Genomic DNA, 26971 nt, shown 5'->3' with positions numbered 1-26971 from the left:
GAACTGTGGTGTTGGAGAAGACTTGAGAGTCCCTTGGACTACAAGGAGATCCAACCAGTCCATCCTAAAGGAGATCAGTCCTGAGTGTTCATTGGAGGGATTGATGTTGAAGCTGAAACTCCAGTACTTTGGCCACCTGATGCGAAGAGCTGACTCATCTGAAAAGACCCTGATGCTGGGAAAGACTGAGGACAGGAGGAGAAGGGGACGACAGAGGATGAGATGGTTGGATGGCATCACCGACTCAGTGGACATGGGTTTGGGTGGGCTCCAAGAGTTGGTAGAGGCCTGGCGTGCTGCGGTTCATGGGGTCACAAAGAGTTGGACACGACTGAGAGACTGAACTGAACTTTTGTCTTGCCAAAGGGACTGAACCTGAATTTGATACGGTGTCAGAAGCCAACTGCTCAGTTTCAGGAAACAGAGGGTTGAGGAATATGTTCACCTGCACCAATAGCACATAATCAGCAAGATGCAAACTGCAGAAAATAACTGGCCTGGTTTCTTCAACAAAAAAATCATATAAAGAGGGAAAAAAAAATCATATAAACTGTAAAGAAATGAAAGGGATGGAGGAAAAATCTTATGAACTATACAAAAATTTTTAATGAGACTAAACTATGTTAAGGGTTATACATTGTATCAAATGTATACACGTGTATTTGATAAAACCATAAAAATGCAAAAAAGTTAAAATAATTAGTTTATAGTGATTCAGATGGGCTACATAGAAGGGGTTCTGGTATACATGACCAACTTCTCTATCCTGATCTAGGTCTTCCCTTTATCCTGCCACTACCCATTTCCTCATTTGTATCTCAATATAGCATCTCGATTGCAGAGTTAATTCAAACTAATTCAAGCATCCCTTAAGAGCTATTTGATTGCATACAACAAATATGTAAAGAAAAGTTTTCAGAATGGATTTGCAGTTACCTAAAAATTTATCCATTGATTCACATATCCGATTTTGATTGACAATGCTCTCATTTGAAAATTTCATTGGTTTTCTTGGTATGAAAGTGCTATTTCTTTTATGGTTAGTTAATTTTGAAGAGACACTGATTTTATCTTTTATAGTTTTTGGTCTATGGTTCTGTTTAGAGAAACTGATGTGGCCAACAGATAAATTATCATCTGAGGATGAAAAATCATCAATAGTCTGAGAGTTACAATCTTCATCTGTTGCACACCGTTGGTTTGCTTTCTTCATTGTTTTTGGAAAAGTGTAAAGTTCCCTTTTATTTTCCTTTTTTCTCTTAAACCTCAGAGAACTAGTAGCTCTTTGCTTTCTTACTCTTGACTTGCAGAAAACTTCAATGTCATCAGATTCATCACTAATATCACTACCACCTTTTCTTTTTGTATTAGATTTCAGGGTCTCAATCTCAAGATTTAATTGTTTTGAAATTAGCCCATTTCCTCTGACATTGGTCTTTGTATCATCACCATTATTTTTTATATTTACAGGATTTTCTGATTCAGAATCTTCAGATCCATCCACAGGTGGCTTAAACCTTATATTCTTCTTAAGGAATCTCTGAGTTGTATACTGTGTGGGAAAGATGATATCACTATCTTCCGATTCTGTGACATTCTGTAAAATGTGATGGTGGTCAACTGTGTTTTTAAAGTTTTTCTCATCATCAGACTCAGAAGGAATATTCTCTTTTAAAATTTTCTCACTTTTATCAAAAATACATTTTCCATTTGGATTTAGGACATTAGCTAATTTCTGATGTTTCAAAGTACCAAGAGAGTCTTGACTCTTCTGACAACCAGCATTTTTGGCTTCTGTTGAAAAGCATGTGGGCTGCTCATCCGAACTTTCATTGTCAGAGGCAATATTTTCATCACCATCCTCAACTGTTTCACATTTTGTCTCAAACAATTTAGAGAAACCACACTGGAGTAAGCTAAGCTGCCCAGGAGAAACTGAAGCTCTACTTGAGTCAGATGCTTTGTTTTTCACAGTCTTTGTTACTGAGTTGCTTGCTGTTTCATCCTCACTAAAATCACTGCAGAGATCACACGCTGCTTCTGCTAGCTGTTCTGGACCTCTGTGTTCCCGACAGTCAGGCTCCCTAGCCTACAGAAGAGGCAATGACAGAAACATTAGAAAATGTCAAATAGATGATATCAAATCTATTACACCGGAAGGGAATTAAATTTGGGCAGATAATTTATATACAAGTATATCACTTGGTTTTTTCTAAAACATGTGGTAAACAAATATAAAGGATTTAATATTACAGTCTAGTATACTCTTTTCAAGTTGAATAACTTTCCGAATAAATAAAAGTTAAAACTAGAATATAAAGTGATCAAATTATTCACAAGGAAAACACAGAGCAGAACTGTTAGCTTCTAAGATGCAGAGATTGAATCTGGCCTCAAAGTGAAAAGCACATGACCTGTTGCTTACTGCAGTCCAGCTGATACTTTCAACCATGCTTTAAAAACAAAACAAATTTGCAGGAGTTAAAGAATTCCCAACTAGAAAATATTTCTAGTTCATTAAAAATAAGATTGGACAGGATCTTGACCACCATAAATAAATAAAATATTGAAGCTATTTTGAAGTAAAATTTATTACAAATTTAAGCCTAATATTTATTTTTTTCACATCAATTAGAGCTAAATATATTCTTCAGTTTCTGAAAACTGAGGCTTTATTAGTGAAAGATTTGGGGAAAGTATTATCCGGTAATCTGATAATATTTCTGCCAACATTTGATATTCATGTATTTTTATAAATTTAAAAAATATTCACCACATAATGGGTGATATAAATTTATAGGGGAGTTACAAATTAATAGTTATCACTGCATATAGTTATCATAGTTATATAATACATGGCTGCATCATATGTATATTATATCAAAACATATAGTTATCATATAGCCCATTATATCTTTGGGCTACTATAAATTTAGAGTTAAATTCTTAAAAAAAAAAGACAAAAATAGCAACAGCAATTAAAATTATACACATATTCTTTACTTTTAAAAAGGCTTTATGATGACAACATAAATTTTTGTAGAATGTGCGATGACAAATTACTAAACCTGTCACAAGACAAAGGACTCAAATATCTGCTTGAGTCAGAGAATGAGTCTGATGTCTGGATTTAATAATATTAAATACATACTGATTGCGATTTTTCCATTTGTTGCTTATGTCAGATTGGTCACCTACACAGTGCATTTATTTCTAAATTTATAGTTTGGTATAGTTAAAATTCCAGTTTGGATGTAAACACCTGAAGATTTCTCCTGAATTTTTTTAATGATGTGAAATATTAGCCTAAATTATTAATTTTACTGACAGTCCTCTGACTTTGTGTCCCTGACTTTTTAAAAAATCCATTTTCTTTACACATTGAAAAATGAAGGAAAAAGAAAAGGAAGTCAAAATCATCATGTATATGTTTCCCAGGAGCTCTAGATTCAAAAATTGCTTACTGTTTCTAGTTTGTGTACTGGAGGTTCCTCTTTCAACCACGTTGTAGCTGTCATGATGCCAGCTTCCACCTTGCCTTCTCTCTACAAAAAATGCAAATCACTGTATAAAATATATAAAGTAGAAACAACCAGATAAACAACAGCAATGGCATGATAAAACTTAAGAATTAGGAAAACTGAACATAGGGAATTCCCTGGCAGTTCAGTGGAGGAGGGAACGGCTACCCACTCCAGTATTCTTGCCTGAAGAATTCCACGGAGAGAGGAGTGGGCTACAGTCCATGGGTTCACAGAGAGTCTGACATGACTGAGCAACTGTCACTTTCTTTCACTTTCACTTTCTTAGTGGTTATGACTCTGCAATTTCACTGCTGTGGGCCTGGGTTCAATCCCTGTCTGGGAAACTAAGATCCCTCAAACCACATGGGGTGGCAAAAAAACAAAGAAATAAGTAAACCGAGTACAGCTTGCTTTAACTCTCAAATGCTATTTTTCAATTTGCTAATTAAGGAATTCATATATATATATATTTTTAAATGCTTATAATTCTTAGATAATACAGAGGCGCTGTGGAAATCTGCCGGGCCCATAAAAAACTCATTCTTATCATAAGCTTACTTTTTCAGATAGAAAATTAATACCATTTTTCAGCAAACTCTACTAAAAGCCCTAGTAGGGAGGGAGAGTGAAAAAAATGAATAAAAATTTACCCAGTAGTGATAGCCCATAATAACCATGTCTATATGATAACTATATAACTTGGTATGTAATATAATATTTATATAATATAAATATTATATAACATTGCAATAACTCTAAAGATACATTATCATAGAAAATACTGGGTATTGGGAACTTGATATTTTAGCTTATGTTGCTAGTGTGCTTATATTTCGTATTCATTAAAATATGTATATTGATTTCTTCAGTGAAGCAGATATGAAAATGAAAATGTCCATCTTATATAAAACTAAAAAAATCTTAATATTTTAAGAGGCTAGCTACATCTTTTAGGAAAAGTATGCTTTTACAGCTTTTGGTATATCATTTAGCAGAGATATTTAATGGCCTAGATTCTAGAATACTAAATTCTTCTTCAAAAGGAAATACATTTATTTCTCTTGTCAAGTCTATCTGTTGATAGACAAGGGGAAATAACATTATCATTACCAGAGTTACAAATAACCAATTTATGAATACACCAGTGTTCATAATATACCAAAGATATGGTTCCGGTTACCTGGTACCCAGGGCAACAAGTGAGAATCTCCCCTAGTGAATTTAAAAGAATGATAAAGAGCTCCTGAATAAGATCTTTTCTACCAATGCCCAGAGGCTATCACGTTAAGGGAGTGAGGCACCTCCTTCCTAGTACTCCTTTTTTTCTCTTCAACAGAAGTCAAATATAATAGGTGTAACTGGAAGCACCAGAATTCTTCAAGCTGTCAGAACCCCTCAGTGACAGGTATATGGCAACTCCAGTCTTCTGTTGCTCAGTCCAAACACCCTGGTGTGCATGCGTGTTAAGCCTCTTCAGTCATGTCTGACTCTTTGGGACCCTATGAGCCGTAGCCCACCAGGCTTCTCTGTCCAAGAGCTTCTGCAGCCAAGAATACTGGAGTGGACTGCCATGCCCTCCTCCACGGGATCTTCCTGACCCAGGGATCGAACCTGCATCTCTCGGCATCTACTAAATTGACAGGCGGATTCTTTAGCACCAGGGCCACACGGGAAGCCCATAACTACCCTGGTTCAGTTCAGTTCAGTCGCTCAGTCGTGTCCGACTCTTTGCAACCCCATGAATCGCAGCACGCCAGGCCTCCCTGTCCATCACCAACTCCCGGAGTTCACCCAAACTCATGTGCATCGAGTCGGTGATGCCATCCAGCCATCTCATCCTCTGTTGTCCCCTTCTCCTCCTGCCCCCAATCCCACCCAGCATCAGGGTCTTTTCAAATGAGTCAACTCTTCTCATGAGGTGGCCAAAGTACTGGAGTTTCAGCTTTAGCATCAGTCCTTCCAATGAACACCCAGGACTGATCTCCTTTAAAAGGATGGACTGGTTGGATCTCCTTGCAGTCCAAGGGACTCTCAAGAGTCTTCTCCAACACCACAGTTCAAAAGCATCAATTCTTCCACGCTCAGCTTTCTTCACAGTCCAACTCTCACATCCATACATGACCACTGGAAAAACCACAGCCTTGACTAGACGGGCCTTTATTGGCAAAGTAATGTCTCTGCTTTTCAACATGCTATCTAGGTTGGTCATAACTTTCCTTCCAAGGAGTAAGTGTCTTTTAATTTCATGGCTGCAGTCACCATCTGCAGTGATTTTGGAGCCCCCCAAAATAAAGTCTGACACTGTTTCTAATGTTTCCCCATTTATCTGCCATGAAGTGATAGGACCAGATGCCATGATCTTCATTTTCTGAATGTTGAGCTTTAAGCCAACTTTTTCACTCTCCTCTTTCACTTTCATCAAGAGGCTTTTTAGTTCTTCTTCACTTTCTGCCATAAGGGTGGTGTCATCTGCATATCTGGGGTTATTGATATTTCTCCCAGCAATCTTGATTCCAGCTTGTGCTTCTTCCAGCCCCACGATTCTCATGATGTACTCTGCATATAAGTTAAATAAGCATGGTGACAATATACAGCCTTGACAGACTCCTTTTCCTATTTGGAACCAGTCTGTTGTTCCATGTCCAGTTCTAACTGTTGCTTCCTGACCTGCATATAGGATTCTCAAGAGGCAGGTCAGGTGGTCTGGTATTCCCTCTCTTTCAGAATTTTCCACAGTTTATTGTGATCCACACAGTCCAAAGGCTTTGGCATAGTCAATAAAGCAGAAATAGATGTTTTCCTGGAACTCTCTTGCTTTTTTGATGATCCAGCGGATGTTGGCAATTTGATCTCTGGTTCCTCTGCCTTTTCTAAAACCAGCTTGAACATTTGGAAGTTCACGGCTCACATATTGCTGAAGCCTGGCTTGGAGAATTTTGAGCATCACTTTACTAGTGTGTGAGATGAGTGCAATTGTGTGGTAGTCTGGGCATTCTTTGGCATTGCCTTTCTTTGGGATTGGAATGAAAACTGACTTTTTCCAATCCTGTGGCCACTGCTGAGTTTTCCAAATTTGCTGGCATATTGAGTGCAGCACTTTGACAGCATCATCTTTCAGGATTTGAAATAGCTCAGCTGGGATTCCATCACCTCCACTAGCTTTGTTCACAGTGATGCTCTCTAAGGCCCACTTGACTTCACATTCCAGGATGTCTGACTCTAGGTGAGTGATCACACCATCGTGATTATCTGGGTCGTGAAGCTCTTTTTTGTACAGTTCTTCTGTGTATTCTTACCACCTCTTCTTAATATCTTCTGCTTCTGTAAGGTCCATACCATTTCTGTCCTTTATTGAGCCCACCTTTGCATGAAATGTTCCCTTGGTATCTCTAGTTTTTTGAAGAATCTCTAGTCTTTCCCATTCTGTTGTTTCCCTCTGTTTCTTTGCATTGATCGCTGAGGAAGGCTTTCTTATCTCTTCCTGCTATTCTTTGGAACTCTGCATTCAGATGCTTATTTCTTTCCTTTTCTCCTTTGCTTTTCACTTCTTTTCACAGCTATTTGTAAGGCCTCCTCAGACAGCCATTTTGCTTTTTTGCATTTCTTTTCCTTGGGGATGGTCTTGATCCCTGTCTCCTGTACAATGTCACGAACCTCCATCCATAGTTCACCAGGCACTCTATCAGATCTAGTCCCTTAAACCTATTTCTCAGTTCCACTGTCTAATCATAAGGGATTTGATTTAGGTCATACCTGAATGGTCTAGTGGTTTTCCCCACTTTCTTCAATTGAAGTCTGAATTTGGCAATAAGGAGTTCATGATCTGAGCCACAGTCAGCTTCCAGTCTTGTTTTTGCTGACTGTATAGAGTCATCCTTAATTGCTTTTTCTATATACCTTATATCTACTCCATCAGCAGATCCTGTCACTGCCTCAGGGTACACACCACTATCCTCTGGCCCAAACCACCAACTCTTGGCTAGATTGTTGCAGTATCTCCCTACCTGGCTCTTGCTTCTGCTCCTGTACTTCTATAGTCCAATTCTTAATCTTTAGAATAAACAGTATAGATTACACTATTCATTCTGCTATTCAGAACTCCAATTGCTTTTGTTCTCACTCAAAGTCAAAGCCAAAGTTCCTGCAGGATCTGGCTTCCTATCATCTCACTGGCCCCATCTTTGGCTCTCTTGTTTACTACACTCTGGCCACTTTGGCTTCCTTGCCATTTTGAAATCATGCTGAGCATGCTCCTCTCTGAGGGTCTTTGCATTGTTTTTCTGTCTAAAACACTTCTTCCTTGTCTCTTCATAGAGTCAATTGCAATCTCACAGTGCATGCTTCCTTGGCTACTCCATATAAAATTGTAATGCTCTTTCCTTTACAGTCTCCCCATTTTGTTTCCTGGCTCTATTTTTTTTTTTTTTTGAGATATACTTTACATATTACAGCATGTACATTTAAGGTCTACAAAGTATTAATTTCATATGTTTATATATTGTAAACGGGGGCTTTTCAAGTGGCTCAGTGGTAAAGAATTTGCCTAGCAACGCAGGAAACGCAAGAGACGTGGGTTTGATCCTTGGGTCAGGAAGATCCCCTGGAGTAGGAAACAGCAACCCAGGGACAAAGGAGCCTGGTGGGCTACAGTCGACTGAGCCACAAAGTCAGACATGACTGAGCACACATGCACATATACTGTAATATGATTATCATCATAGCTTTAGCTAACACCTCTAATGTATCATATAATTATCATTTCTTTTATGTGGTGAGAACACTTAAGATCTGGTCCTTAGGCAGTTTTGGGGTATATAACATAGTATTGTTGACAATACTCACTATGCTGTGTATTAGATCTCTAGAATTTATTCATCTTCTACTTGCTCTATATTTATCTTTAGAATCTGTCATCATGATATACTAAATTCAGTTATTTTTTCTCTTTATTATTTGTTTCTCCCAAATAGAATGTAAATTTTTGTAGGTAGGACTTTTAATCTATTTTATTAATTTCTGTATGCCTAGCTCTATGATGTATAATATTGGACATTTAGCACATACTCAATATTTGTGAAATTAGTTCTCAATATATATATTCTAAAGGGAAACCATTAAAAAAAAGTCAATGTAAAATAGAACTAAAATGCCCAGAAATCATATTAAAAGCACTCTATAAATTCAAATTTCTATATCTTAAAAATTTTTAAAGGGATTTTTCTACAACCTTGAAAAATTAAAAATGTATCACAGGAAGTAAAACACTTCTTTTACTTTATGAAAAATGCTTCCCTTATATAGGGCTTGGACCAATAATATTTTAAAACATAATTTGGCCAAAAGCACAACATGAATCTACTAAATTCTGACTGATAAGAAATGAGCAATTTTAATTCAAAATTTAGTTTAATAATTGAATGCCAATGATGTTCCTAGCGAGAAGTTAAGCATATTCTGCCATAAACAAAATATAAGATTATGGAGGGTCCTGTCATTAATAAACAATCTTGGAGGAAAAACAACATATATTAAGGACAACCAGAGAATAAGAGAACTTTCTGTCTAATAACCTGTCAAATGCAATGTCTTACATAACACTTTTTAAACAGAGGAACAGTGGCTATTCTGACTAAAAACAGAGAACAAAACAATTTGATATATGGCAGAAAACAGGAAGGCTGAGCACAAAGAATTGATGTTTTATAACTGTAGTGCTGGAAAAGGCTCTTGAGAGTTCCTTGGACAGCAAGGAGATCCAATCAGTCAAAGCTAAAGGAAATCAACCCTGAACATTCATTGGAAGGACTGATGCTGAAGCTGAATCTCCAATACTCTGTCCATCTGACATGAAGAGACAACTCACTGGAAAAGACCCTGCTGCGGGGAAAGACTGAGGGCAAGAGGAGAAGGGGACGGCAGAGGATGAGATGGCATGACCAACTCAATGGACATGATATGAGCAAATTCCAGGAGATAGTGAAGGATAGTAAAAGATAAACGAAGGCTAGTAAAAGATGATGCTGTGAAAGTGCTGCACTCAATATGTCAGCAAATTTGGAAAACTCAGCAGTGGCCACAGTATGGAAGAGGTCAGTTTTCATTCCAATCCCAAAGGAAGGCAATGCCAAAGAATGCTCAAACTACCACATAACTGCACTCATCTCACATGCTAGCAAAGTAATGCTTAAAATTCTCCAAGCCAGGCTTCAACAGTATATGAACTGTGAACTTCCAGATATTCAAGCTGGTTTTAGAAAAGGCAGAGGAACCAGAGATCAAATTGCGAAAATCCAATGGATCATCAGAAAAGCAAGAAAGTACCAGAAAAACATCTACTTCTGTTTTATTGACAATGCCAAAGCCTTTGCCTGTGTGGATCACAATAAACTGTGGAAAATTCTGAAAGAGATGGGAATACCAGACCACCTGACCTGCCTCTTGAGAAATCTGTATGCAGGTCAAGAAGCAACAGTTAGAACTGGACATGGAACAGTGGACTGGTTCCAAATTGGGAAAGGAGTATGACAAAGCTGTATTTTGTCACCTTGTTTATTTAATTTATAGGCAGAGTACATCATGAGAAATGCTGGGCTGGAAGAAGCACAAGCTGGAACCAGGATCGCCAGGAGAATAACCTGGCAATATCAATATCCTCAATAATGAGTATTAATAACCTCAGATATGCAGATGACATCACCATTATGGCAGAAAGTGAAGAAGAACTAAAGAGCCTCTTGATGAAAGTGAAAGAGGAGAGTGAAACAGTTGGCTTAAAACTCAACATTCAGAAAACGAAGATCATGGCATCTAGTCCCATCATTTCATGGCAAACAGATGGGGAAACAGTGGAAACAGCGAGAGCCTTTATTTTGGGAGGCTCCAAAATCACTGTAGATGGTGACTGCAGCCATGAAATTAAAAGATGCTTGCTCCTTGGAAGAAAACTTATGACCAACCTCGACAGCATATTAAAAAGCAGAGACATTATTTTGCCAACAAAGGTCCGTCTAGTCAAGGCTATGGTTTTTCCAGTAGTCATGTATGGATGTGAGAGTTGGACTATAAAGAAAGCTGAGCGCCGAAGAATTGATGCTTTTGAACTGTGGTGTTGGAGAAGACTCTTGAGAGTCCCTTGGACAGCAAAGAGATCCAACCAGTCTATCCTAAAGGAAATCAGTCGTGAATATTCATTGGAAGGACTGATGCTGAAGCTGAAACTCTAATACTTTGGTCACCTAATATGAAGAACTGACTCATTGGAAAAGATCCTGATGCTGGGACAGACTGAAGGCGGGAGGAGAAAGGGACGACAGAGGATGAGATGGTTGGATGGCATCACTGACTCAATGGGCATGAGTCTGAGTAAACTCTGTGAGTTGGTGATAGACAGGGAGGCCTGGACATGCTGAAGTCCATGGGGTCGCAAAGAGTCAGACATGACTGAGTGAGTGAACTGAACTGAGTGAAGGACAGGGAAGCCTGGCATGCTGCAGTCCATGGAGTTGCAGAGCCAGGCAGGACTTAGCGACTGAACAACAGAAAACAGGAAAAGTAATATAATACTAATATATTTTACAGATAATGATCCCAAATTAGAAACCTGAATATACATTAGTATGTTGCCCAGTACTCTGTGATGGAGGTACGATCTGAGGGGGGCCTGAAGGACAGACAAGGTTAATGATTAGAGAAGAGGAATGGGAAAATACAAGTCCATGAAAGAACCAGCATATAAAAAATAAGAAAAAGGGGAACCTTAAATGAGCCACTCAATTCAGAATCGAATAATTACTATAAAATAAAACTCAGCAGTATACATCAGACATTGTATAACAGCTGTAATATTCACGACATACAAATAATATATATCTTCTTCTCCTCCATCCATTGGTGATCACATATGAACCACTACTGAACTTACTTAACATATGCTTACCAATGTTACATGTACATTATATAAATGTTCTCTTCCATATCCCATAAACATGGTCTAAATTCTTTAAGGACAGAGACTAATTGCTCCTTGAACAGTTTTTATGGTACTATTAAATAAATGAAGTACATTAAGGTTTTACTACAAAGTCCTGGAAGTTAAGGGAAATATCCTTAAGTTTTTCAAGACTCAGTTTCCTCAGCTTTATGATGAAGGGATTGAAAAAAAATGACAGTCCAAGATTGCATGATACTCATATCAATGTTAACTAAAAAATAGGCTAATATTCTTAGTATTCTAGTATATTAAAGAATTTAAAAGTTTTTTTTAAAGGATATAAATATCCTGTTAAGAATAAGAAACATCTGTATCCTGAGGATGAACACAACTGGGAGAGTTTGAAATACTGGTGTGTAATTTTTATTGGGAACAGAAAAAGAAAGTCCCCAAAAGACATGAGAGTGCATCTCAGGGAGTATTTGGTAACTTTTAATCAAAACACATTTTATATTTTTGTTTACTTAGGAAAGTCTATTTTTTTAGTTCCTGACTTCAACAGCTGTTTTCCAAATGATAAATTTCTCTTTACCAGTCTGAAATGGCCTTGGAAGGTCATACTATCTTGTATATGTATCTGAATTTAACTATGCATGGGGAAAATCTTAGATTAGAGGTATAATAATTCATTTCAAATTTCTCTAAAAGTAGAAATTCTAAATATAGGACTTATTTATGAAGAAAACCAAAAATTTCTCTGAAAAGGTACCAGCAATTTTCTTGAGGTAGAAAACCATACTGAAAATACTGAAAAGATCAAAGAAAAATTTCACACCTCCAGGATGTCCCTTGTAAGACAAGATCCTTGGGATCTCAGTTTGAAGAGATTATAGACTCCAAAAAGTTCTCCTTGATGCTCTTTTGATCCTTGAACTGCTTCAAAATATCGCTTGGCATTTTCACTTCCAACCACCACACAGTGAAGTTGCTATAACAGAAAAAACACAAGATATTTTTGAAGTGTTTGCTCCAACAATATGTCAGAATTTCCTGGCATTCCCTGTATATACACAGCTTTAGCTCGAGCAGGCAGAATCTCCGTAGGGAGGAAATTTTATTTTAATTTCCCTGGCAGATGTTGCCATTATGGTGAAATAATCTGTCCAGTCTTATTAAAGAACAAAATCTTACATTTCCTATTTTATCTGTTTTCTAACAACTGACTCAAGATCATATCTCTCTATGGCCTAGCCACCTGATGTAAAATGTAAAAGGCACACATTTGAAAACACTTTTCTCCTTTCTAGACTCTTAGTTCAATGGAAAGTACTAAAACTGGAAGAAATAGTCCTTACATCACCAAAGTTAAATTATAATCTAAAGTAGTTATACAATAACCACATTGGTATCAAACTAATTGTGGCCATGGTTACACTGTCAACTAACAGCAAAAATCCAACCACTGTTTAGACACATTGCATCCCTGAAACAATTGTGAATTCAGCAAGAACACTGACATGGAACCCTTAAGGACATATACCACTTTAGTATCAACTTAATGTGTCTCCTGATTAGATATTTTACTGTATATTAACTAAATACACTTTGATTAATCCCATGTACACTCTAACATTTCTTAAACAAAGAGTGAAAAATAACCTCAATCTATTGCTGATGGAAGGATTAGTAAGAAGTGATACTTTGTGATTTTCACCAGGCTGATTTGTACTATCAGTTCAGTTCAGTTCAGTCGCTCAGTCGTGTCCAACTCTTTGTGACCCCATGAACCGCAGCATACCAGGCACTATAATTCATTGTTATAGGGGCTTCCTTGGTGACTCAGGGTGAAGAATTCACCTGCCAAGGCAGGAAATGCGGGTTTGATCCCTGAATTAGAAAGTTCCCCTGGAGATGGAAATAGCAACCCAACTCCAGTATTCTTGGTATTCCCTGGTGGCTCAGACAGTAAAGAATCTGCCTGCAATGTAAGAGACCTGGGTTTGATCCTTGGGTTGGGAAGATCCCCTGGAGAAGGGAATAACTACCCATTCCAGCATCCTTGGAGCTTCCCCAGTGGCTGAGTGGTAAAGAATTCACCTGCCAATGCAGGAAATGCAGGAGACTCAGGTTTTGATCCCTGGGTTGGGAAGATCCCCTGGAGGAGGAAATGGCAACTGACTTCAGTACTCTTGCCTGGAGAATTCCATGGACAGAGGAGCCTGGCCAGCTACAGTTTATGGAGTCACAAAGAGTTGGATATAACTTAGCAACTGAACAACAACAACCAGTACTCTTGCCTGAGAAATCCCGTGCACAGAGGAGCCCGGTGGGCTAGAGCCCAGTGGGTCGTAAAAGAGTCAGAGACTGAACGACAACAGGAAAAATTGCTTTAGGTGACTAAAATTATTCTTACTAACAACAGCTTCTATTTATTGGATATATGTGTAGCATGTTTATATTCTCATTTAATTCCTACAATCCTATATTATCTTCTCCCTTCTAGAAATAAAAGAACTTAAATTTAGAGAAATTAAGTGTCTTTCTCACAGCTGCCCCCTAGGAAGCATCATTTGTAGAATTTATTCCTGAGTTTGGCTGAACACAAAATTTATACTTGTATCAATTTCTCATCGCCAGATGTCCCTCTTAAAACAAGACCCTTGGGACCTAAATTTGAATAAGTTATGGATCAATACACTGATTTGATTAGTTTTATATGTGTCCCCAAAATACAGGTTATAGTCCTGGAAATACATAATCACAACAGCAACTGATTTACTTGACGGCCCAGTTACTGATGATTTTACGCTTGCTACTGACACTTCCTTAAACATGGTATTCCTTAAACACTTCCTTAAAGTCTATACTGTCAGACTGTTGTACTAAATATAATCACCAAAGTAATTTGTAAGCATTCATCTGAATCTTTGTCTCCTACCAAAGCTTCATCACAAAAAAGACACATTATTTTGTACTTAAAATTTAAGTTTTCCAAAGTGGCCCAAGTAAAACTGAAGGCCAGATGCATCCATCTCTAGGGTAACTATAACAAAACCATTGTTACAAATCAAGAGGCTAAGGGGGAAAATATCAGTATTTGGAAAATGTAGTTTCTAGCTTAAGAAAAAACCCATGCAAGGCTACGAAATGCTTAGATTTCCTCACAATATACAAGATATGCAAGAAGTAAAAAAGGAATAGTCACCGTGTTAAGAGTACATGACCCCATCCTCCATCTTCAAGGCCAGTAATGAGGCATCTTCACATCATTCTCTCTAACTCTCTGCTTCTGTGGTTATATTGCCTTCTTCTTTCCTTTTTCTGACCCCACTGCTACCCCCTCCCTTTACAAGGACCCTTGTGATTACACTGGGCTCACCCACATAATCCAGGTGTGTTCAGGGAATTAGGATACAGGTATATGTGGAGGACTATATGGTTTTTCCTGTGGTCATGTATGGATGTGAGAGTTGGACTGTGAAGAAGGCTGAGCGCCGAAGAATTGATGCTTTTGAACTGTAATGTTGGAGAAGACTCTTGAGAATCCCTTGGACTGCAAGAGATCCAACCAGTCCATTCTGAAGGAGATCAGCCCTGGGATTTCTTTGGAAGGAATGGTGCTAAAGCTGAAACTCTAGTCCTTTGGCCACCTCATGCGAAGAGTTGACTCATTGGAAAAGTCTCTGATGCTGGGAGGGATTGGGGGCAAGAGGAGAAGGGGACGACAGAGGATGAGATGGCTGGATGGCATCACTGACTCGATGGACGTGAGTCTGAGTGAACTCCGGGAGCTGGTGATGGACAGGGAGGCCTGGCGTGCTGCGATTCATGGGGTCGCAAAGAGTCGGACACTACTGACCGACTGATCTGATCTGATCTGATCTGATTACTCAGCCCACCACAGTAAGGAGGTGCAATAAGCATCATGAGAGCTTGCCAAAATGAGACAGAAGGCCCCTTGAAGGGGTTCTCACTGGTCAAAAAATGAGTTTGAACATTAAAAACAATTCATGATATTCAGTGTGTTCCTAAAATTTGTTACTAAAATACTAGCCCATGAGTCCACACAGATTAAATCAATGGAAGAGAAAGGAAAGCTCTCTTTTTGGTAAAATGCCAACAAATATAAAAGAAGTAATAATGGAAACAGAAAAATCACCATCTGACAAACCATCACAGTGGTAGCTGATTCAGGTAGGAATCATCAATGAACACTAAAGCTGATGAGGAACAGGGTACAGTTGTCCCTCATCCCTTGGTATGGTTCCAGGACCCCCATGTATTTCAGAACCATGCATGCTCAAGCTGCTTTTATGAAATGGCATAGTATCTGCATATAAGCTAAGCATTACCTTCCTATATGCTTTAAATCATCTCTAGATTACTTATAACACCTAATACAATGTAAACTCTGTGTGCTGTGCTGTGCCGAGTTGCTCAGTGGTGTCTGATTCTTTGCAACCCCATGGACTGTAGCCTGCCAGGCTCCTCTGTCCATGGGGATTCTCCAGGCAAGAATACTGGAGTGGGTTGCCATGCCCTCCTTCTGCGATCTTCCCAACCCAGGGATCGAACTCAGGTCTCTCACACTGCAGGTGGTTTCTTTACCATCTGAGCCACCAGGGAAGCCCAAGAATACTGGAGTGGGTAGCCCATCCGTTCTCCAGGGGATTTTCCTGATCCAGGAATCAAACCGGGGTCTGCTACATTGCAGGCAGATTCTTTACCAGCTGAGCTACTAGGGAAGCCCAAACTCTGTATAAATACATGTAAATACAATTACATGTAGGGAAGCTTGGTGCAGTCCATGGGGTCGCAAAGAGTCAGACACAACTGAGTGACTAAACTGAACTGAACATAAATGGATACAAATAGCTAGCACAGAGAAAATTCAAGTGTCACTTTAATCCACAGTTGTTTGAATCTGTGAAAGAAGAACCATGGAAACAGAGGGCTGACTGTATTGGCGTGGTCTCCGATGATCTTCTCATAATATACATATATCAACTTACAAATGAAAAAAGTGGTAACTCTGCAGTGGAGAAAGCTGGTAGACACAAACTTGACAGGTGATCAAGATTAATATCACTGGCGGGTCAGGTCCTCTAGGCACTAGGCGCCTTCTGACAATGCGATCAGAAGAGCACAGCATTCTTTCTGTGCCATTCTTGTGAAAGCTGCTTGAGTTAGGACATGAGGAAACATCAAATGGACACGCTGAGAGAAAGTATACACAAGGAAAGGCTTTACTTTTTAAAACTGTCAAGGTCATGAAAGACCAGGAAAGCCTGCACAACTTAAGGCTGAAGAAAACTTAGGAGACACAAAAAGAAATGTAATTATGATCCTGGATTGGAATTTGAGCCAGAAGGAGAAAGGAGACATTGCCAGGAAAGCTGATGAAATCTGCATGGGTTCTATGAATTATAAGGTAATGCTGTAAGTGTTAGTTTCTTGATTTGGATACCTACATTTTTGAGAAGAGAGTAGGGGATGAAGGAGAAGCAAGCTGCAGAAAAATATGTAAAACTGAGTGTTTATAATGCATAAAGCTATTTTTATATGTACATTTAAACAGAAATACAGAGAATGTAGAGGTGATAAGTTTACAACTTTCAAATAGTTCAGAAAAAGAATAAAGATCATGGCTGAGTGAGAGAAGGAAAAAGCACATGTGGTAAAATGTTAACAACTGGAGAAGTTAGGTGAAGTTAATTTGGAGTTCTCTGTGCTGTTCTTGCAACTCTTTTGTAAATACATATTTACTGCTAAATAAATTATATATACGTGAAAGATGAATTTCTGATGTCAAACTAGATTATATGCAGTGCTCCAAACCAGAAGGAGCACAGTCACTGTATCATTGTATAAGTGTTTTTAAGTATAAAATACCTGAGGACTTTTATCATAAACAAATGTAAACAAAAACATCAAAGGGCAAGTCTCCCTGAATGATACAGATTATCCCTTATCAATCTAACCAATACTGTAATATTTAGGTTTATCCTTCATAGAGATTTTTCAATGCAGTTAGAGCTATTTTTAGATACATAAATTTTTATGTATATTTATGTAAATTTTATATACATAAATATACATAGTTTTATAAACGAACACAATTGGTATACATGTTCTGCAAGTTACTTTTTTTGTCCCACTTAAAATGTCTTAAAGATTGTGTCACATAGGTACATTTGCTCTATAATCTTTAAAAAAATTTTTTGCTGTTGCAAGGTATTCCATAATGTGGTATATCAGAATTTATGTTATTCTGTTACTGTTGGACATTTAGGCTATTCTTTTTTTCCATTTTTCAAACAAATACTAACAATTCTGAACAGAAATCCTTGTCATTCTTCACTGTGCATATGTGAGAATATTTCTACAAGGTAAATAGGGAGAAAATGCATTTAAAAATGCTGTTAAATTAACTTCTAAAATAAGTGCTCGCTGTATTCCAAAAACACTAAATGAGTATCTCTTTAAAAGTATTTCCACTAATAATAAGCAACATTAATCTCCCCAGCTCCCTAAAAAATACCCCACGGAACAAAAAGTATTTTGTAGAACATGTAGAACGCAATCTTATTTTATTCTGTATTTCTCAATTATAAGTGTGGTTAAGCATCTTTTCGTATGCATTATGTGTACATTAATATTTTTTCTTCACTAAAATGTCTAATCATAGTCTTTTTATTGATTTGTAGGAGTTCTTTATATATTATAGATGCTACTCCTTTGTTTATTATATTTATGGCAAATATTTCCTCCTGTCTGTCCTTTAATTTGGCTTGTACTTCCTTTGTCATACAGAAGTTTCATATAAAAATGCAGTCAAATTTACAACATTTGCCTTAGAGGCTGCATCAGTTTCCTAAGGCTGCTGTAACAAAGTACCATAAACCACATGGTATAAAACAATAGAAATTTATTCGCTCTCAGTTCTGGAGGCTAAGTCTAAAATCAAGATATTGGCAGGGCCATACCCTCTCTGAAAGTTCTAAGGGAAGGAAAATCCTTCCTTTCTTTTTCCTAGTTTCTGGTAGTTGCTGGCAATCCTACGCATTCCTTGGTTCACAGCTTCATCACGCCAGTCTTTGCCTCTATCATCACATGGCATCCTCCTTCTGTGTTTGTCTGCATCCAGATTTCCCTTTTGTATGAATATCAGTCATACCAGAATTAGGGCCCACCCTAATAGAGTATATTGGAGAAGGAAATGACAACCCACTCCAGTGTCCTTGCCCGGAGAATCCCAGGGATGGGGGAGCCTGGTGGGCTGCTGTCTATGGGGCTGCACAGTCGGACACGACTGAGGCGACTTAGCAGCAGCAGCTAATAGAGTATAACATCATTTAACTTGATTACATTAGCAAAGATCTTACTTCCAAGTAAGATCCCATTCACAGCTACCAGAGGTTATGGACTTCGCCATGTTTTTTATTTCACTTTTTTGTGGTGGGGGAGGGGGGGCACAATTCAACTTCTAACAGAGGCTTTGTTAAAGATTTTTATGTTTATGTTCATGAGACATATTTGTCTATAATTTTCTTTGCCAATTTTGGTTTCAGTATTCTTCTATCTTTCTAAAGTAGGCTGGAATTGTTCCCTTCTCTGTTCTCAAGAGGAATATTAAATGTTTGGTATAATTCACCACTGAAGGAAAAGTTTCCACCACTGCGGAAAACTTTTGAATTAAAAATTCATTCACTTTCTCTGATAATACAGAGCTATAATTTCCCCTCATTTTAAGTTACTGCTCCTAGATAGCCAATATTGCTAATAACAATTAGATATCTACCTAATTCTAGTACTTTTATAATTTTTTTTTCCTCTCCATAAAGTTTATCTCTGGGAATTTTAAGGATTTATCTTTTTATCCTTGGTATTTTACAACTATAAAAAGACAATCTAAGTGTGGATCTATTCTCATTTATCCTATTTAGCACTCAGTAGGCTCATATAATAATCTGTGGACTCTTATTTTCTACTACTTAAAAGTTTCATCCTTTATTTGGGGCTTCTTCCTTCTGTTAACTTCTTCAACTATAAGACTGACACTGGAAGTCCTAGATCTAACCTTCATTCCTCCTAACTGTTCTTACATGTACTCTGTCTCTGTCTTTTTGCTCTGTAATCTAGAAGAACTGTGTGGCTCGTTCTTTTAGATGAAACTTTGCTCTTTGATATTCAGCCTATTGCTGGAGTTTTTCATTTCTGGATCTCTAATGGATATTTTTCCAGTAGTCTTTTCTTATTTCCAGGATCCTACAACCTCACTTACCTTTTGAATATTTATAGTTTTTTAAAAATCTTCTACTCTTTTCTATTACTTTTGTTTTCTCTGATGTTATTTTTTCAGTGCCTATAATAGTTCCTAGAGGATTCCCAGATAGAACAGTGATAAAGAATCTGCCTGCCAATGCAGGAGATATCAGAGACATGGGTTTAGTCTCTGGGTCGGGAAGATCCACTGGAAGAAGAAATGACAGTCCACTCCAGAATGCTTGCCTGAAAAATTCCATGGAGAGAGGAGTCTGGCAGGCTACAATTCATGGGGTTGAAGAGAGTCAAACACAACTGAGCACACACGCACATGTTAGTTCCTATATCTCTTGTAACAAATTATCATAAACTTGATGGCTTAGAACAATAGAAATTTATTCTCTTACAGGAGGCTATACGTCTGATATCAGTATCAATGGAATAAAATCAAGTTTTGCAGAGCCATGTTCTCTTCACAAGCTCTAGGGTAGGATCCATTCCTTGCCTCTTCTCACTTCTGGTGGCTGTCAGCATTCTTTGGTTTGTGACTACCTAGCTCTAATCTCTGCCCTGTGGCACTGCCTTCTCTTCTGTCTGTGTCAGATTTCCCTTTGCTTCTTATTTATAAATCACGACTTAGGGCCCACCTGAACAATCAAGGCTAATCTCCCCATCTCAAAAAATCCTTAATCACATGTGCAAAGATCCTTTTTTCCATATAAAGTAACATTTACAGGTTCCAGAGATTAGGACCTGGTATCTCTGAGGGACACTTTCATAGTGTTTATTTTCCAAAACTGTTCCATAGTAACTATTTGGGGGGGGGGGCGTGTTTCATCTGACTTCAAATGTCTTACATGCTCATCTAGGCCAACTGCAATAATTATTTAAAGCAGGGAGCAGGTGGAAGGGTTTCTAGGCATTTATTATTTTGGACTTTCTTCTCTATTTCAGCAAAAATTTGGAGCTTTGCTTCTTTCCTTCCAGTATTTCTATGTTTTGTTCCTAGTAGAGAGCAAACATTTCCATTGGCTGTAGTTTGGTACAATGGGGGAAAGATCATGTTAGATTATTAATAATACCCCAAAGAGGGGGCATTATACTTAACCCAAGTCTCCTTTCTTTTTTTAGTATCTATGACTCTAAGCTTGGAATATTCGTAAGTTGCACCTACCTTTTCCAGTAATCTTCTCATGACTGATTTCTTCCTTCAATCTGATCTCAGCTGCCCTTTGTCTTTCAGGGTTCCTTATCATTTCTAGCCCGCAGAGAGAACTCTTTTGCTTTCCAATATTTTTACAGGTTTTTTTTTAAACATCATTTTAGATTCCCCGCCCCCGCTCCAAGAGATCTGAGAACACTTGTGAGGCTAGAGTGTGTTTGTCATTTGCACCCTTGGTTCAAAATCCAATGAATCTTTTAAGTCACATTTATGCCATTTCTCACATGATGGCCATTTTATCTTTATTTGTGCCTACCAAGTTGTATGGCTGAATGTTCCCTAAGGTTTATTTTAATAAGCAATTAGATCATACAAACTTCTAACAACTTTAATTACTTTCATGTTCTGAAGACTTTTTATTACATATTATTATGTAACAGGCCAAACAGGCAAAAGGAAATAATGGGATTGAGAAAAGAGCCTTACTTGTGACAAGTCAAAGATAGTATTTTAAAGAGCTGCTCCAAAGATGCAAAAAACAATATTCTACTTTTTCCCAAGATTACTTAAATATGTCTGAAAAGATAATTTTCAGGCATTGTGCTATACCAAAGAACAAAAAGATTAAAAGTTTCTTACAAAGCTAAATGCTTTAAGAAAAATAAAAATTTCTGTGTACAATTCTACTTTTAGAATTAAGAAAATAGCATAAATTTAAGGTTGGATCATTCTTAGGTTAACTACCACCACATGTAGCAGATGTTTGCTCTTAAACAGATTCCAACTAAATATATAGGGAGTAATTCAAATTTAACATTTATAATTAAACTTGAACCTCATTCCAGATCTTCTCAAGTGGGCAGTTATAGACTAAATAAACTTTGTTTAGAGGCATAAATGGAGCAGTAATTGATACCCTAAGGATAGCACAGAGTTAATGCAATTTTAGATGAATATTAAAAACACCAGCACAGTAGTTAACTGCACTTGAGGTCTATTCCTATGATTCCATATACTGGGGCATCCTGGGTCCTGGTATCATTATATAAAACCTGAAACGTTTGTATTAGATATCTCTATGGTACTCCTCTCTAGTCTTCTTCATGTTATGGCACGTACAGAAAATGGTAACATGTGAATGTCTATTCTGAGAAGAGGCTACTCAAGGATGGAACCTGGCTTAGGTAATCTTGCTGTCCAGAGAGCGCAGACTGTCTGGGTACACTGATACCACATCTGTGGCATACACTTAGCTGTGACCTTGCTCCTCAAACTGTGGTCTGTAGACTAGCAGTGCTAGCACTTCCGGGAGCTTGTTTAAAATGCAGAATCTTGGGCTCTACCCAGTACTACTAAATGAGAATCAGTATTTTTAAAGATCCCAAGATGATTTTGTGTGTACAGTAAAGTATTGCTGTAAGAAAACTTCAGCTCTAAAATTCAATGAACCAAAGAATTAGTTTTTTAGAACTATATTCTAGAGTATATTTCATCATCTTATTAAATTCATTATTATAGCTAGAATGAAATAGAAATATATTTGTATACAAATTTATTATTAATTTCATAAAACTGACATATATTAACTTTTAAATAGAAAAAGGGAAATACATTCACCTGCTTGTATACTTGTCGTAAGTACATGATCTCCTCCACGGTTCCCAAGGATATCAGCCTAAGCACTTTGACATCTCTGCACTGCCCGATCCTATATGCTCTGCAGAAAAATTAAAAACAAAAGGCGACCAAGATCAAGCGAAACAACTTCAAGTTCAGGAGGCAGCTTTATGGATATAAACATGAAACATTACTAAAATTTTAATTGAAAAAAAATCTTATGTTTAGGTATGTGCTATGCTTTGTGCTGAGTCTCTCAATCGTGTCCGACTCTTTGCAATCCCATAAACTGTAGCCTGCCAGGCTCCTCTGTCCATGTTTAGATAGGCTGTATTATTTAATAATAATGTAAAAACAGAAATTCATATAAAAAGGAGTAGAAAACATATATATATCAACTTAATTTCTGTTATAAACATTACTTTCTACTGTGCCAAACTTTTCCTAAATTCAGATTTTTCTTTTATGGCAGTCTTAAGCTTATGAAGGGCTCCATTTATATAAAACCTCTCAAAAACGCAAACTAATCCATAGTGACAGTAAGCAGATCAGTGGTTGCTTGGGAATAGGGGCCTCAGGAGAGGAAAGAGGGATGGATTACAAAGTGGCACAAAGAAAATTTGAAGGGTGATGGATATGTTTGCTATTTTGATTGTGGTTATGGGTTCATGCTATATTCTTATATCAAGACTTATCAAGTACACTTGAAATATGTGCAGTATATTGTACGTTAATTATACTTCAATGAAACTGTCAAAAAAAAAAAACAAACCTGAGGAAAAGCAGTTAATCAACTGGCAAGCTTACAGAAATGCAGATTTATACCCTTCATCTACTGAGATTTCCATACAGTCTGTCTGACTGGACCACTCAGTTGGTTAGTACCCCAGGTGTTTTGATATGGACTGCAGAGCTAATTAAAACTCTAACCTGACTCACCACACGGGTGAACTATAGGTACAATCCCTGTAGCTTCTCCCAGGTGGAGGTTTTATTGGATGTTCTGAATGAGATCACCTGCTTCTAAATACCTGTTACAGTCATGCGGGATCATGGGCAAGGCCATACTGCCTCATGCTTGAAAATGTTATAAATTGGGGAAAATTTAATTTTGACCTTATAAAGTCACACTATGTTGTTATATTTGGTGCTTCCTCTGCCTCCTTTGCCCATTCCTCCTCCCAGAGAAGGGCTTTTACTAGAGGACATATTGGGGTACTGAAAGTCTTGCATTCCCAGAAAAGAAGGAGTACTCTTGTGACACAGCAAAGCCAGGGATAAGTTACTGCATTGTCACTTGCATCCTGCAGCCTGGATAGAGAGGGGCTCATAATCCCTTTCTCTCCCCCAAGGCATTTGGGTCTAAGGATAAATACAAATGGATCTAAGGAAATGTCCTTTGGTGTAAGTCAACTGTTTGCTGAGTGACAGACTGTGTTAGAACATTTACTCTTTAATCTTTACAGACAAAACCTTGTAACATGTTATACTGGACCCATGCATCATCAGTTTCAAAGTCTATAAAGTACAAATATGTAAAAGGTCTTTAATCACATAAAGATGAGTGTCAAGAAACTGTTATACAGTGTGGAGGTCAGTATCTTCACTTTTCTTGTTTCCTCCAGTCAGAGTCAACAGAAGGAGAGGGAGAAGAAGAAGAATCCCATTCATTTAGTTTTATCATCAACTAACTTTCACTGAATGCCAAAGCAGAGTGAACTGTATTTTGAGGGACCACTGGGATAAATAAGATGGGTCCTGATGGCCTAGATGAAAAAGAACAAAATTACAACAAGTGTTGTTAAATCAAAAGGAAATGGAAATTTTTCTGTGGTTTTCATTTGACCACTTTCCTGAGCAGCTGTCACTGGGAAGAGGCTTGTTGAAAGTCTAGGCTCTGCAAGTCAGACTACATGGGTTCAAATTTATCCTATCTTAAGCTGAAACCAACTTAATTTCAATTGCATTAAACCACCTTTACAGCTCTGCTATCACCCTTTATTTTATTGATGTTACAAATTATATCTTTATATGCCATGTATTCATTAGCAGAACAGTTATAATTATTTTTATGCACCTGTCTTTTAAAATTGTATAGAAAACAAGAAGAATTATAACTCAAAGTTAAAACAATACTGATTTTGGTATTTGTCTATGTATCAATGGGAATGGGTGAATTTAATTCAGATGACTATTAAATCTCTACTGTGGGCAAGAATCCCTTATCAGAAATGGAGTAGCCCTTGCATTACACAAGAGTCCAAAATGCAGTACACAAGAGTCTGAAACGAAGTACTTGGGTACAGTCTCAAAAACAACAGAATAATCTCAGTTTGTTCCCAAGGCAAATCATTCAATATCACAGTAATCCAAGTCTACGCACCAACCACCAATGCTGAAGAAGCTGAAGTTGAATGGCTCTACTAAGATCTATAAGACCTTCTAAAACTATCACCAAAAAAAGATGTCCTTTTCATCATTGCGGACTGGAATGCAAAAATAGGGAGTGAAGAGGTATCTGGAGTAACAGGCAAGTTTGGCCTTGGAATACAGAATGAAGCAGGGCAAAGGCTAATAGAGTTTTGCCAAGAGAACCTACTGGCCATACCAAACACTCTCTTTCAACAACACAAGAGAAGACTCTGCCCATCACCAGATGCTCATTACTGAAATCAAACTGACTATATTCTTTGCAGTCGAAGATGGAGAAGCTCTATACAGTCAGAAAAACAAGACTGGGAGTTGACTGTGGGTTAGGTCATAAACTCCTTCTTGCCAAATTCAGACTTAAATTGAAGAAAGTAGTGAAAACCACGAGGCCATTTAGGTAGGACCTAAACCAAATCCTATGATTATACACTGGAAGTGACAAATAGATTCAAGGGATTAGATCTGATAGAAAGAATGTATGAAGAACTACGGATGGAGATTCCTAATACTGTACAGGAGGCAGTAATCAAAACCATCCCCAAGAAAAAGAAATGCAAAAAGGCAAAATGGTTGTCTGAGGAGGGCTTACAAACAGCTAAGAAAAGAAGCAAAGTGAAACACAAAGGATAAAAGGATAGATATACCCGTCTGAAGGCAGAGTTCCAAAGAAGAGCAAGGAGAGACGAGAGAGCCATCTTAAGCGAACAATTTAAAGAAACAGAGGCAAACAACAGAATGGGGAAGACTAGAGATCTCTTCAAGAAAATTAGAGATACCAAGGGAACATCTCATGCAAAGACGGGTATAATAAAGGACAGAAACGGAAGGGACCCAACAGAAGCAGAAGACATTAAGAAGAGGAGGCAGGAATACACAGATGAATCATACAAAAAAGGTTATAATGATCCAGATAACCATGACAGTGTGATCACTTACCTAGAGGCAGACATCCAGGAGTGTGAAATCAAGTGGACCTTAGGAAGCATTACTACAAACAAAGCTAGTGAGGGTGATGAATTCCAGCTGAGCTATTTCAGATCCTAAAAGATGATGCTGTGAAAGTGCTACGCTCAATATGCCAGCAAATTTAGAAAACTCAGCAGTGGCCACAGGACTGGAAAAGGTCAGGTTTCATTCCAATCTCAAAGAAGGGTAATGCCAAAGAATGTTCAAACTACAGCACAATCGCACTCATCTACAATGCTAGTAAAGTGACAGTCGCTTAGTTGTGTCTGACTCTTTGCAACCCCACGGACTACACAGTCCCTGGAATTCTCTAGGCCAGAATACTGGAGTGGGTAGGCTTTCCCTTCTCCAGGGGATCTTCCCAACCTAGGGATCAAACCCAGGTCTCCCACATTGCAAGTGGATTCTTTACCAGCTGAGCCACAAGGGAAGCCCACCATGCTAGTAAGGGAATGCTTAAAATCCTTCAGTCTAGGCTTTAACAGTACATGAACTGAGAACTTTCAGATGTACAAGTTAAATTTACGAAAGGCAGAAGAACCAGAGATCAAATTGCCAACATCTGTAAGACCACAGAAAAAGCAAGGGAATTCCAAAAAAAATCTACTTCTGCTTCATTGACTACATTAAAGGTTTTGACTGTGTGGATCAAAACAAGCTATGGAAAATTCTTCAAGAGACGGGAATACTAGACCACCTTTCCTGCCTCCAGAAAAACCTGTATACAGGTCAAGAAGCAACAATTAAAACTGGACATGGAACAATGAACTGGTTCAAAATTGGGAAAGGAGTATATCAAGGTTGTATATTGTCACCTTGCTTATTTGATGTCTATGTAGAGTACATCACGTGAAATGCTGGGCTGGAGGAAGCTCAAGCTGGAATCAAGATTAATGTGGGAAATATCAATGATCTCAGATATGCAGATGATACCACCCTAATGGCAGAAAGTGAAGAGGAACTAAAGAACCTCTTGATGAAAGTGAAAGAGGAAAGGGGAAAAGCTGGCTTAAAACTCAACATTAAAAAACTAAGACCATGGCATCCAGTCCCATCACTTCATGACAAGCAGATGTG

General features: G+C 37.9%; 1 protein-coding gene across 2 annotated transcripts in view; it reads right to left on the bottom strand.

Moving 5' to 3' along the window:
* ERCC6L2 (ERCC excision repair 6 like 2) overlaps positions 1–26971 on the bottom strand; it is a 149669-nt gene that overhangs the window by 39488 nt on the left and 83210 nt on the right. For both annotated transcript variants that reach the window (XM_070795088.1, XM_070795087.1), the window contains exons 13-16: positions 22499–22598; positions 12290–12442; positions 3465–3545; positions 937–2089 (exon numbers count right to left, since the gene is read on the bottom strand). In XM_070795088.1, the coding sequence (XP_070651189.1) occupies positions 937–2089; positions 3465–3545; positions 12290–12442; positions 22499–22598 (1487 nt within the window). The remainder of the gene's footprint in view (positions 1–936; positions 2090–3464; positions 3546–12289; positions 12443–22498; positions 22599–26971) is intronic.

Source organism: Bos indicus, chromosome 8 (assembly GCF_029378745.1).
Source record: "Bos indicus isolate NIAB-ARS_2022 breed Sahiwal x Tharparkar chromosome 8, NIAB-ARS_B.indTharparkar_mat_pri_1.0, whole genome shotgun sequence".
NCBI classification, from domain to species: domain Eukaryota; kingdom Metazoa; phylum Chordata; class Mammalia; order Artiodactyla; family Bovidae; genus Bos; species Bos indicus.
This window is presented reverse-complemented; position numbering and strand designations above follow the sequence as displayed.